A 12,666-nucleotide genomic window follows, 5' to 3' on the forward strand; every position below is an offset into this window, starting at 1 on the left:
CGATGTCAGTGGCGTTCTTGTTGTCAGTTTCTGTCCAGATTGCCTGAATGAATGTCTGGAGGTGTAGGCACCTCGGAATGATTGTGTTAAGCTAGCACTAAGTCCCTCCCCCATCCACCTTTATTCTTTTCTTTACAATAAGGCTTTCAAATAAGTCATGGTTGTACGGCAGTGAAGCATTGGTGTTGAGCACTGATGTCATGCTGTCGTTGATGATGATGATGTAGTACCCGAACTGATATTTACGTAATTCTATTTACCAGTGGCCTTTATGCTTGCTCCTATATCCCTTCGCACTCCCGAAATGTCTTGGCGGTTGCCGGTCTTCTGCCGGACGGCTACACCATGGATGTATTTTGCTTTGGTATCCACAATGAAAACGAAACTCTCCTGGGGTAGAAATAGTCAGGTTCTCTTCGACTCCTTTGCAGTATGAATATGAAAGGTTGACTTCGTAGGTGTCTGCGGTCATCAAGGTGATGACCTTCTGGTATGTTTCTGTGCAGCGAGGTTCGTGAGGAATACCGATCGGTGAGATGTAGGGAGGTATTTGCTGTTGATGGAAATCTTAGTGGATAGGTGGCGTTGTTTTTGAGCTTGGAAACCGGGTTTAGCGTGAAGTATGAAAGGTTGACTTCGTAGGTGTCTGCGTGAACGCCTTCACACCAACGTGCCCAAAACTAACCACTACGCAGCGATGATATCACGTCGACTGGTGACGAAAAGTTTTCAATCAAATTACTGAGCTCTGTGAACAGAACACCAGCCAGGACATCCAGGTACTTCACTACTGCTTGATTGGAAAGCGTGTCCCAAAACCAATCACCGTTCTTGAAACTCGCTTCTCCATTGTTCTAGGAACCTTGGCAGTAGGCGAGTGATCGGTACTGGAGTGTGCCTTTCTTTATAATACCAGGTAGCAGGCTTGTCGAACCCACGTTTCTCAGAATAGAAAACCAACTCACTGTTTACAAAGCCTGACCGTCTATACTCACAGGGCCGTGTGAGTATCATTTGTAATTGAATTCGTTTAACATCTTGTTTGCCTTGAGTGTTCCCATTCATTTCTCGTCAGTAACCACAACCGTAGCGTTTAAGTGAAGTATTATTGGACAAACCAGAAAATATTTTATGGGCATGTAAGTGGACAGAAATTTTTATCTACTGGACACATTGTGAATCTTTCGACTCCCTGGGAGCTTATCACCCAAACTCCTACAAGACTTGGGGACACCTCTGAAGCCTAATGGAGGATATTTTTATCATCTTGATTTACTCCATAATAACAGTAAGTCGTTCTCGGTGTCCGATGGTCACGCGCTTGCGATTTCGACTCGTTTGGGATACCTTAAAAACTATCGTAAGAATGTCTAAAGCTTCCGCAGGAAGTTTGGCTGGTAAACTGATTGATCCGGACATTCGTCCTCAGAGTAACTTTTTTCCTGTGCCACCGCAAGCACTTCAGTCATAACACCCTGCGAGCAATGCTAACGAGCCGCGATTTCCTTCCTGATTTAGCCGTTTCGAGGCGCGGTTGATCTTGATGCACATTTTAGTCCCAATTCGTTCGTCATCATACTGAATGCGGAAGGTGATTGGATCTCGGTTTTTGAGGCAGTGTGTCAATCCAACTGTGTGACTATACGGACGGAGTTGATTGAGTACTTCTGGTGGACCTGAGCAAGAAGAACAACTATGTCATTCAGGGATTTTGGATCGGTGATCGACATTCCTTCTCGTATCCAATCCGCGGTACCTCCTGGCAGCATAATGCCCGGTTCAATCATCTACGAGTCACTGATGATCCCGTCATACCCGTGAGATCATGTCAGATCGCCTTCGCCACGCGATCAGTGTCTTGTAGCCCCGCGGTAGAATCCCAAACAGCCTAATTAACTCTGTGGTGGGAGCCTGTGATTCCTCTATGTTTTACATCGCTTCCAGATTCACGGAGTGAAATGAAGCATCTAGAGATTGGTTGCTGCGAGGGTTCCACCTTCTTCTGAGGTCGTTGTTCAGTCGACCTGTGGTATTGGCCATTTTTGTGTTGTATGAAGAGGGAAGAAACTGTTGGTCTATCGAAAAAGTTCTCTGTTTGTATTGGGAATAGTTTTACTGGTTGCAGTGCGCAAAATGAGTTGAATGGTTAGTCCATAGGCCTGTTACAGGAAGCAAAATAGCTTCGATACTACTATCACATCAACTGCATTGTCTATCCAGTTGCGATTCCAGTTGTTGTTTGCAGACCTTTATTTGGAGCCTGTTCGGTGTTCGTCTGTCCTCGTCCGGGGTAAATAACTGATGGAGTTGTATAGTCCCAAGTTCCTCTAGTCGGAAATTCATGCATCACAACTCTGATGCGTACCTCCTCTGCATTAACATCATCCAGCAAAAGAGCGTGTCGTCCATATCTATGACGGCTTGTGTTGGGCAGACTTACACCTGTGCAGACGGTCGTAAGAGTGATGTTGAACTTTTTTAGGATCAGTCTTTCTGGGACCCAAACATTCCTTATACGAGTTCGGCCTTTCTCGACTGTCCACAACATCTTGCAAAGACGTGTTTTCTGGAATTGATTCCCCGACCCGTTTATTCGTCACCCCAGCTACTGGTCGGTAGAGGATGCTTCGCTTACCGGGAACGGTGTCACATGAGATCAATAGTAACCGATAGGATGTACCGTGAAATTTTTCTGGAACATGTCACAGGCTGTTTCTCAGCACCATGTGGCTTCTGTCCTGTAGCCGTCGCACAATCAATTAAACCAGCGGAAACAAATCAGCAGTTGCAAAATAAAACCCATAAGGTGTTCTGTCTTAATTGAACGTTGTGCCTCCGAATCGAGGCCAATGGAATGCGTTCTGGTTACTTCATCAAAACCAGGACAGAAAAGGAACACCGTTGATGTAAATGGATAACATGGAGACGGAAGAATGCGGGGCTGTACTATTCTTTGCTTTTTTTCATCCAAAGATTGTAACTAGAACCGAGGGCAAAATAGTTGGAGATGGGTACAAGCATTGTCGAACATGCCCGGTCGTTCCTTTTTGGTTACGACATAACTTTTTTGCTCTTCATAGCTTCGCTCGCATACGGCACCAATCGTACCTCTTTAATATCTGGCACAGTGACGCTTTTGCATCGTTGTTTGATGCATGAACTCGAGATATCTCAGTAATTAGGGTGCGAACTTGCAGGCTGGAACGTCCGTGGTTTGTAACCAACCTCTGTGTCTCGATTGCTCCTGTCTAGGTATGGGCAACCCGGTAGTATCTCAGCCGCCGTGCTTCCTTCGAGTAGCATGGCAACTATGCACTGAAAGGGCGTTACAGCTGAATTCCTTTGTACTGAAAGGGCGTTACAGCTGAATTCCTTTCTTCCGGCTTTGTGCTTGTGGTTCGATAATAGACTTAATTACCCCATGACAATAAAATGCTCATTGTTATCTGTGGAAGCTGTCTGGACGATGATAAATCCGAGAAATCAAGGCTCTTCTCAATCCCTAAAATTAATTTCGGTAAGTCAACGCGTCTTAATCCGTAGCATTTACTCAAGACGAGATCATCCGTTTAGTGGGAAAGAATGTCTCACTGGTACACACTAATACTACTAGCAGTAATAATAGAATAACTATAAAAAGCTTAAGGATAACAGAATGAGGTACTCTGCTTTTCGGCAATATCCGGTGCGCTGCGAATGCCAGCATAGTTATATTGCCCAGTAGCTGCTGTGCCTGTATCGCAGTATACAAATTCTGTGGTTTAAAATGGTACTTAAAGCTGGTGTATCAGGCGTCACTAAGTGCGTCACTGGTGTTATGTGGAAAGAGATTTGGTGGATGCCAAAACGAGAATCTCAAGTGAAAAACACCTTCAAGCTCATTTTTTTCAATCACACCTTGTATTCTCGGGAGCCTCACTCCTTTGTTTCGATTTTTCTTTTGTTGTTAGTTCACCATCCAGTTGTGGGGCAATTTGGAATGGTTTCTGTGCTTTGTAAGTTATAAAAAAGCGCAATTTTCGCTTCATACGGTCACTTAAAAATCCCAGGTTACGCTGTTCGGACCCTCTCAGTATGCCCAGTCTTTCCTATTATACATCAAGCTGTTTCGATAAATCTCAAGTTGTGGAGAATGTTCGCTCAACATGAGGTATTTGTGGATTGATCTCACGAAATTCTAGCCTGTTTAACCATACGCGTCATTTCGCGATTATCCTTTCAGGCACCGGAATCAGAAATCCTGGCTGCTATGTTATGCTGGTCCGAACAACGAATCCGGCACGCACAGGACAAAGGCACGTCTGATGGTTCAAGATTAAGCGGTAGGTTTCATCTTTTTCTGCACTTATGTTCGGTTGGTTATATCTTGCAAAATGGAAGCTATCATTCTTACGTGAAGGCCAGAAACGAGGTTGGTTATGCAATAATTCACACTACCCCGTTTTCAATGACCGTTCCTCAGCGGTGTGCGATCAATACCACCATATAACCACAAGAGTGCGTTGATCAATAACAGCCCCCTTCTAAATGCATTGTGGGCATTTGATGCTGCAGCTACTCTTATGCATGTTTTGAGTTTTCCGAGTTGAATAGCATGTCGAATATTTTTCAAGAATTCTTTGGATGTGATTTTAGTAATCTTTTCAACATTCCACATATGTGCAGATGATAGATGGATGCTGATATGTGCGGGCATTCTGTATTCGCTTCTCGACAGGAGTAACCATTAGCACGCGAAGCGGGCTTATAAAAGTGATGTGTAGATCACAAATTTGTTCAACCAAGTGCAAGCGTCTGTGGTGCCACCTTATGGGGCTCCGGACCAGTGAATCAATCGATCTACACGACCACTACAGAAATTGGGCCGTCAGTCGATCTGTGGGGACGAACCAGTCACATTACTCAAGCGTTGGTCTGCGTAGGCGTGCAAACTCAGCTGCATACAGCGTTTGCTGGTATCACGGTCAACTCGCATGTCATGTCTGGGGTTATAATCCAGGCACACACAAGTGTATGCACTGCTGATGAGCTTCACCGAGAGTAAATTAGAGTCCATTGTTTCCTATCTGTGGTGTGGACTGATCAGAATAATTGCGCCAGACGGCCCAACAGGACCGAATACTTCAAACAACAGTTATCTTGGTCACCAGCTGCCACTCATCTAGAGCCCACAGTTGACGTAGAGCCCTGAACGGTGAACGTGGACCTCCCTACGGCGTCGCAGGTTTATGACTGCGAGCGTTCTCTCAAGCATCACCGAGATTTTGGCCCGGTTGACCTTCCATCCGCATTGCTCAACGATGGGGATGAAATCCTCAGTTAGCGCTTGTTCGATCTGTTCGCCTGCATTTGGGAAAAGAAGACTGTTCCAGACAACTGGGGAGAGTCGGTAATAGTACCCATTTTCATAAAAGGGACTCGTGGCGAGTGTGGTAACCACGCGGCAATCAGCTTGACCCCTGTTGTGACGATACTGTTGGTGTCACTTGTGCTTCGTCGCCTTATGGTTGCTCGTGAAACAGTGATTCGAGGGCAGCAACCATGATTCCGACCTATTAAGCGTTGCGTTGACCAAATTTTCACACTCCATCAGGTACCAGAACAACGTACAAACGACCCACAATTTTATTACTCTTAGTATTCAGAGTGGCGGAAGAAGATAGGTGGTTAACCCTTGATCTGGCAGGGTGCATGGAAGAAATTACGAAGCGCTTGGGTGCTACTCGCTGTCCAGGATGGGGACCCTGTGATCCCAACTGCGCCTAGTGGGAGACGCTGGAAGATATGGCTGCTAGTCGATGTCACTAGCCTTCTTGTTGTTGGTTTCTATCCAGCCCGCTGAATTCGGGGTTCTCATGTGGAGGGGACTTCAAGTATTCGGAGTGAAACGGTGTCACCATACTTGGTGTTATGAACGAACAGCTGAGATCTTGATTTTTAGTCCGATTCATCTGGCACTCGTTTTTATTTTGTTGTTGTCTTGCTGTTGTTGTTGCCTACTGGCCTCCTTGGTCTTTTCTGTTGGTGGTGGCAAGAGTGTGGTTGGGGCTTGTGTTGGCGGTGCGATACTCGTTTCGCTCTTTTGAGGCTTACCACTGCAGTTGCACACGGCGAATTTAGCAACTTGGTACATAAAAAAATGACTGTACCTTGCTTACATGTCACAATAGTATTGCGCGTGTTCCCACGACAGTGCCCTGACCCAATATGTGCATCTGTTGATAACAGAGATTTTGTGGTTAACAAATTTTCACCACTTGTTATATGAACAAGTGAGGGACGAACACATGAAATTCAGGGTAGAGACGAAACACACTGAAGCACGCCTGTTTGTCGTATCCTACAGGTGTTCTGTCTGCCAGCTGCTTCGTTCTGTCCGGACTAATGGACGAAGTTAATTGGATTGTCCTTGTTTGTTCATGCATGCTGGCTGTCCGCACTCTGATTCTGATTGTTTCAGCTATTTCCACTGTACCATCTCCGAAGCATTGGTCGGATATGATGGGAACATCGAATTAGTGATTAGTACGCCACATGGTCCTAAGAAGAAGGAACTTTCCCGTGACAGACGAATTATTCACTCCTCATAGGTTATACTGGTTAGGACATGTACTCCGCATGCCAGAAGTCCGTCTACCTCGCAGAGTTTTTTCGCCCAGCCCTGTGCTGAGTGGAAGCGACCAAGAGGTGGGCAGTGTATGACCTGGCAACGTGGTGCGAAAACACTAACCTGTAAACTTAGCAAATCGACAACTGCTGCCTCCTTGGATGGGGACTCGACGACTCGACTCACTACTGATAAATGACGCTGGCAGAAATGACCTAATCGCTCAGTGAGTGGTGTTCGCACATCATTCCATTTCGATGCATAGCTACCCAGTTTCCGAAATAACCAAACAGGCCATCGCCCCTAAGGCTTCCAGGTGATCGAAACTGTAGTAGCTGGAACCAGTATGCCTATGGTACACGGTCTATAGCTGATGAAAAGAAACTGAACCGCGTCCGGACTGTTTTAGAAAAATAGGGCGCAACTCCTTACAGCACTTTGGAGAATCCGATAATGATTACAAACAGGTGGAATTATGGATGGGCGCTTTTATTGCCATCAAACGGTACACCCACGGCCAACAGCTCGTGCAGCGGCAGATCGGCTTGGTTGCAATTGTCATCGTCAGCTACAAATTGTATGGAATGGTAAATGGCATAGCTGTCCCGTTGTTTCTACCATATCTTGTGTAACGTTTTTTAAAATATCAAGCAGTTTCTGGGACAACTTCCGCTTTGAATGTTAAAGTCACGAGTTTCGCACTTCTTATTGTAAAGTGGTAGGGGCGACCATCCATCTATTGCCTTTTATTCCCGCTAGCGTTTATACCATTTGTTACGGGGTCAAAGTGAAAATACGAAAAAAATCGACCGTTGAGTGATCCTTCAGGCATTCATCCGCATTCTCTCAATCTACCCCCCTCAAAACTGTCACAAGTCCTGCATCGAGACGTATAGTTTTTAAAATGTATGAAATTCTTAGACGACATTTCCATCCGCCATAGCAGGTTTTGTGTACCTGCCTCACTTGTGGCATAGGCGTGACATCAGCTTATGTATGAAGGGTCGAGCTTACAATATTGTGATTCGCTCCTTATTATTATACCGGTCAGAAACCTGGACGCTACGCGCTGAGGACGTCAAAAGATTTTCACTGTTTGACCATCGATGTCTTTGGAGTATTGCCCGAGTCTGGTGGGAACACCGGATCAGCAATGCTGACGGATGGGTTTCCGAAGATATAACTCGCCCACGACAGATGAACTGATCACACTGCATAGGTTGCGTTGGCTTGGCCACGTGTTCCGTATGCCAGTCGACCAACTTCCTCGTACAAGCGCCGAAGGGTCAAAGAGCTAGGGGAGGTCAGACAATGACTTGGCGTCAAAGTGTGTAGGCCATTACTAGCAAACTCAGTCGCACTGGTCATTGCCATCTCCCTGGATGGGGACCCCGAGGTGGGATACATCAATGGCTAGAGGCATTATCAGACATGACCCATTTGCGCCCTCAATGGCGCATATGCATCCAAGCTGTTTTTTTGTACATAGCTTCTGTTATCGATCTTCCCGAAAGAAAGTTCACTGACACCCCTGTATTGGTGTATCAGTTGTAGCAGCTACAGCCTCCTATGTGTAACTATCCATCCTTGCCTACTCAGATCATGAGTGAACGAAACTGTGGCAGCTATAACCACCGCACAACAAGTACTCTGTTTTTGAAGTATTGCTGCTGCTGCTTTTGATGACTGGATTCCTATTGAGTTTTTTTCTCATTCGAAATTGCTTTTGTAAAACAGGAATGGTGGAATAATAGAGATTCGTTGTTTTTATTCATTACTTATACATGGTTTTCGGGTTATTTCGGGTCAGAAAAACTGCAGGTGTGATGATACGTGGTACGCTAAGTGAGGTACAGCAAACCCGAGACCACCGCTCTAGTTGTTTATGGTGACCGTCACGTACAGCGGCAGATCGGCTTGGTTGCAATTGTCATCGTCAGCTACAAATTGTATGGAATGGTAAATGGCATAGCTGTCCCGTTGTTTCTACCATATCTTGTGTAACGTTTTTTTAAAATATCAAGCAGTTTCTGGGACAACTTCCGCTTTGAATGTTAAAGTCACGAGTTTCGCACTTCTTATTATAAAGTGGTAGGGGCGACCATCCATCTATTGCCTTTTATTCCCGCTAGCGTTTATACCATTTGTTACGGGGTCAAAGTGAAAATACGAAAAAAATCGACCGTTGAGTGATCCTTCAGGCATTCATCCGCATTCTCTCAATCTACCCCCCTCAAAACTGTCACAAGTCCTGCATCGAGACGTATAGTTTTTAAAATGTATGAAATTCTTAGACGACATTTCCATCCGCCATAGCAGGTTTTGTGTACCTGCCTCACCTGTGGCATAGGCGTGACATCAGCTTATGTATGAAGGGTCGAGCTTACAATATTGTGATTCGCTCCTTATTATTATACCGGTCAGAAACCTGGACGCTACGCGCTGAGGACGTCAAAAGATTTTCACTGTTTGACCATCGATGTCTTTGGAGTATTGCCCGAGTCTGGTGGGAACACCGGATCAGCAATGCTGACGGATGGGTTTCCGAAGATATAACTGGCCCACGACAGATGAACTGATCACACTGCATAGGTTGCGTTGGCTTGGCCACGTGTTCCGTATGCCAGTCGACCAACTTCCTCGTACAAGCGCCGAAGGGTCAAAGAGCTAGGGGAGGTCAGACAATGACTTGGCGTCAAAGTGTGTAGGCCATTACTAGCAAACTCAGTCGCACTGGTCATTGCCATCTCCCTGGATGGGGACCCCGAGGTGGGATACATCAATGGCTAGAGGCATTATCAGACATGACCCATTTGCGCCCTCAATGGCGCATATGCATCCAAGCTGTTTTTTTGTACATAGCTTCTGTTATCGATCTTCCCGAAAGAAAGTTCACTGACACCCCTGTATTGGTGTATCAGTTGTAGCAGCTACAGCCTCCTATGTGTAACTATCCATCCTTGCCTACTCAGATCATGAGTGAACGAAACTGTGGCAGCTATAACCACCGCACAACAAGTACTCTGTTTTTGAAGTATTGCTGCTGCTGCTTTTGATGACTGGATTCCTATTGAGTTTTTTTCTCATTCGAAATTGCTTTTGTAAAACAGGAATGGTGGAATAATAGAGATTCGTTGTTTTTATTCATTACTTATACATGGTTTTCGGGTTATTTCGGGTCAGAAAAACTGCAGGTGTGATGATACGTGGTACGCTAAGTGAGGTACAGCAAACCCGAGACCACCGCTCTAGTTGTTTATGGTGACCGTCACATGGGGTTCTTGCTGATCCGTTTACGTGTATCAGGACCCGCTACGTAGTGAAGTCGATAGATGCTACCTTGGTACCACTCAGACCACATCACATTGGACTTGAGGACATCATTCACCATGGGCATTTAAATTCTTGGAACAAACGAAGAAGAAGACAACTATCCCCAATGTTCAAATGGCTTGTTTACGAATACCGCATCCAACTATATATTTATTCGGTTCAGCCGCTACAACCCAGGTGCCCTTTTTCACCTTTCGGTCCTCCGTCACATCATCCGTGCACCTCTGAAAACTAAAACAAGTATGTTGTTAAGCCTGTCAAATGTGCCACGGACACATACAACTTTGTCCATGGCTAGGCTGACATCTTGAATGTGCCTTTCTCATGTCTGGCTAACAGAAAAATCTTGTTTGTTGTGTATAGTGGAAAACTGAATGGACGGACTTCACATGTTCTCTACAATGCACGTAAAATACTTGGTTTTTCTTGGATGGAGCATGAAATAAACTCCATGTGAAAGTGAAAGCTGTAGTCACTCTCCCTTCCACTTTCAATGTGCAACCAATGTTTTCCCGATGTACTTTTTTATTTTCCTGTTTCATTTATTAGCTTCAGTCATGATTTCGAAAATAGCAGATACTTGTTCATTGTGAGAGCGAGATAGCCCAAGTAGGTAGAGCGCGAATTTACTGACCGGAAGGTTCGTGGTTCGAACCCGACCTCCGCCTCTCGACTTCCCCTGTGTAGGCTTGGGCTACCCGGCAGTATCCCAGCTCTCGTGCAACCTTCGGGTGGCACGGCAGTTAGGCAGAGAAAGGGTGCTACAGCTGAACGATTTTTTTGTTCATTGCGATATTAAGATGGGAATTTTTAGCGTTGTTCCGGTTGCCTGGTCCCACTTGAATTTCGGAGGCATATGTATTGTTTATGAAATAGGTTTATATGATGCCTCTCCGTTACTCGCTCCTTTCTCAACGCTAGAACAGACAGAATTATCAACTGGACATAACACACTACCTCCTCAAAACAACTAAATGTCCATTTTGGACAAACTGGTCGGGGTTTCCAAAACCCCATGATTTATGAAGGTCTGTGCAATCAACCAAAGCCGACGGACTCTCATTCACAATGTGTATTGGCGCATGCAGTTTAGTCTGAGCAGCATGTGCATCCAATTGAAGGCCGTGTACCCGGTGCAAACTCGAGGAAATAAAACCGAAAAGCAAATAGAAGCTGGCAGTTTCAAAGCGATCAGCATGTTTAACCGGTGACCCATAGTTGTCCAGTTTAGACAACTGAACTGTTCGGACATACAGTACACGAGAAATATGGTCTTGTGGCCCGGAGCACTCGTGTGACACCCAGGCACACATGTATGACTAGCTAGTATTGACCATCATTCAGCTAGGTTTGGAGAGTCACCTCTAGCATCGTTGTGAGTTCAACACCCCAGAATAAACAAACGTCAGTTCATATATACACACTAAACACAAAAATGGGGCGGGGGTTACAAATGGGGGCATAATAAACGTGGGGAATTTCATTGTCAACATAACGGAGGATACAAGAGTGCTACAGCTGAACGACTTTTTTGTTCACTGCGATATTAAGATGGGAATTTTTAGCGTTGTTCCGGTTGCCTGGTCCCACTTGAATTTCGGAGGCATATGTATTGTTTATGAAATAGGTTTATATGATGCCTCTCCGTTACTCGCTCCTTTCTCAACGCTAGAACAGACAGAATTATCAACTGGACATAACACACTACCTCCTCAAAACAACTAAATGTCCATTTTGGACAAACTGGTCGGGGTTTCCAAAACCCCATGATTTATGAAGGTCTGTGCAATCAACCAAAGCCGACGGACTCTCATTCACAATGTGTATTGGCGCATGCAGTTTAGTCTGAGCAGCATGTGCATCCAATTGAAGGCCGTGTATCCGGTGCAAACTCGAGGAAATAAGACCGAAAAGCAAACAGAAGCTGGCAGTTTCAAAGCGATCAGCATGTTTAACCGGTGACCCATAGTTGTCCAGTTTAGACAACTAAACTGTTCCGGCATACAGTACACGAGAAATATGGTCTTGTGGCCCGGAGCACTCGTGTGACACCCAGGCACACATGTATGACTAGCTAGTATTGACCATCATTCAGCTAGGTTTGGAGAGTCACCTCTAGCATCGTTGTGAGTTCAACACCCCAGAATATCCAGTTTTAAGTCAGGTGATTCCCATATGCACGTGGGAAATATAAAAAAAAATTTGGCCATATGACAGAGCACTACTCGTAAGGTTGCTGAAAACTCTGACAGCCCACGACCGGTCTCGCCTTTCTTGTGACCCATCAGGTAGGCACAGTTCCCGAGTTTCCATCAACCTTATGTTCTTTCTGAACCAAAGTTGTACGCGATTCGTGAAGCATTCATTTGCAAACCAATTTGGTTTTAATTGGCGACCACAGAATCCAGGCTTCAAGAACGGCGGAAATGGTCATGGGATTTTGAAGACTTCCCAGCAACCTTATAAGTAGTTTTCCGTCAAGTATATATACTGTGGTGTCTCAAACCTGGTGCCTAGTGAAACATGAGGTGACTTTTGTGCAGCCCGTTTAGTCAAGGAAGGATAACACAAACAGTACATTCTGTTGCGATTCCGTTAAACCTTCCGTTAGAACGAGATCTGTTTGCAAATGTTTCTTCCGGATAACATAACGATGATTTCAGTAGAATGCATTGCAATCAGTCAAGCCACAGACGGCAAAATAAATTATTCAGACATTTCGCTCT

The 12,666-nt window shown here is 45.2% G+C and overlaps 2 protein-coding genes across 2 annotated transcripts in view; one reads left to right on the top strand and one right to left on the bottom strand.

The window, feature by feature from the left end:
• T265_11246 (hypothetical protein) overlaps positions 1-1,065 on the bottom strand; it is a gene marked incomplete at both ends in the record, with an annotated part of 15,875 nt that extends 14,810 nt beyond the window's left edge. The window contains one exon of the mRNA XM_009177850.1: positions 827-1,065. Coding sequence (XP_009176114.1) covers positions 827-1,065 — 239 coding nt within the window. The remainder of the gene's footprint in view (positions 1-826) is intronic.
• Positions 1-5,163, top strand: part of T265_15384 (hypothetical protein) — a gene marked incomplete at both ends in the record, with an annotated part of 13,351 nt that extends 8,188 nt beyond the window's left edge. Inside the window, 2 exons of the mRNA XM_009177851.1 lie at positions 4,223-4,322; positions 5,101-5,163. Of these exons, the coding sequence (XP_009176115.1) occupies positions 4,223-4,322; positions 5,101-5,162 (162 nt within the window). The remainder of the gene's footprint in view (positions 1-4,222; positions 4,323-5,100) is intronic.
• Between the last annotated feature and the right edge of the window lie 7,503 nt (positions 5,164-12,666).

Source organism: Opisthorchis viverrini, assembly GCF_000715545.1.
Source record: "Opisthorchis viverrini unplaced genomic scaffold opera_v5_462, whole genome shotgun sequence".
In the NCBI taxonomy this organism is placed as follows: domain Eukaryota; kingdom Metazoa; phylum Platyhelminthes; class Trematoda; order Opisthorchiida; family Opisthorchiidae; genus Opisthorchis; species Opisthorchis viverrini.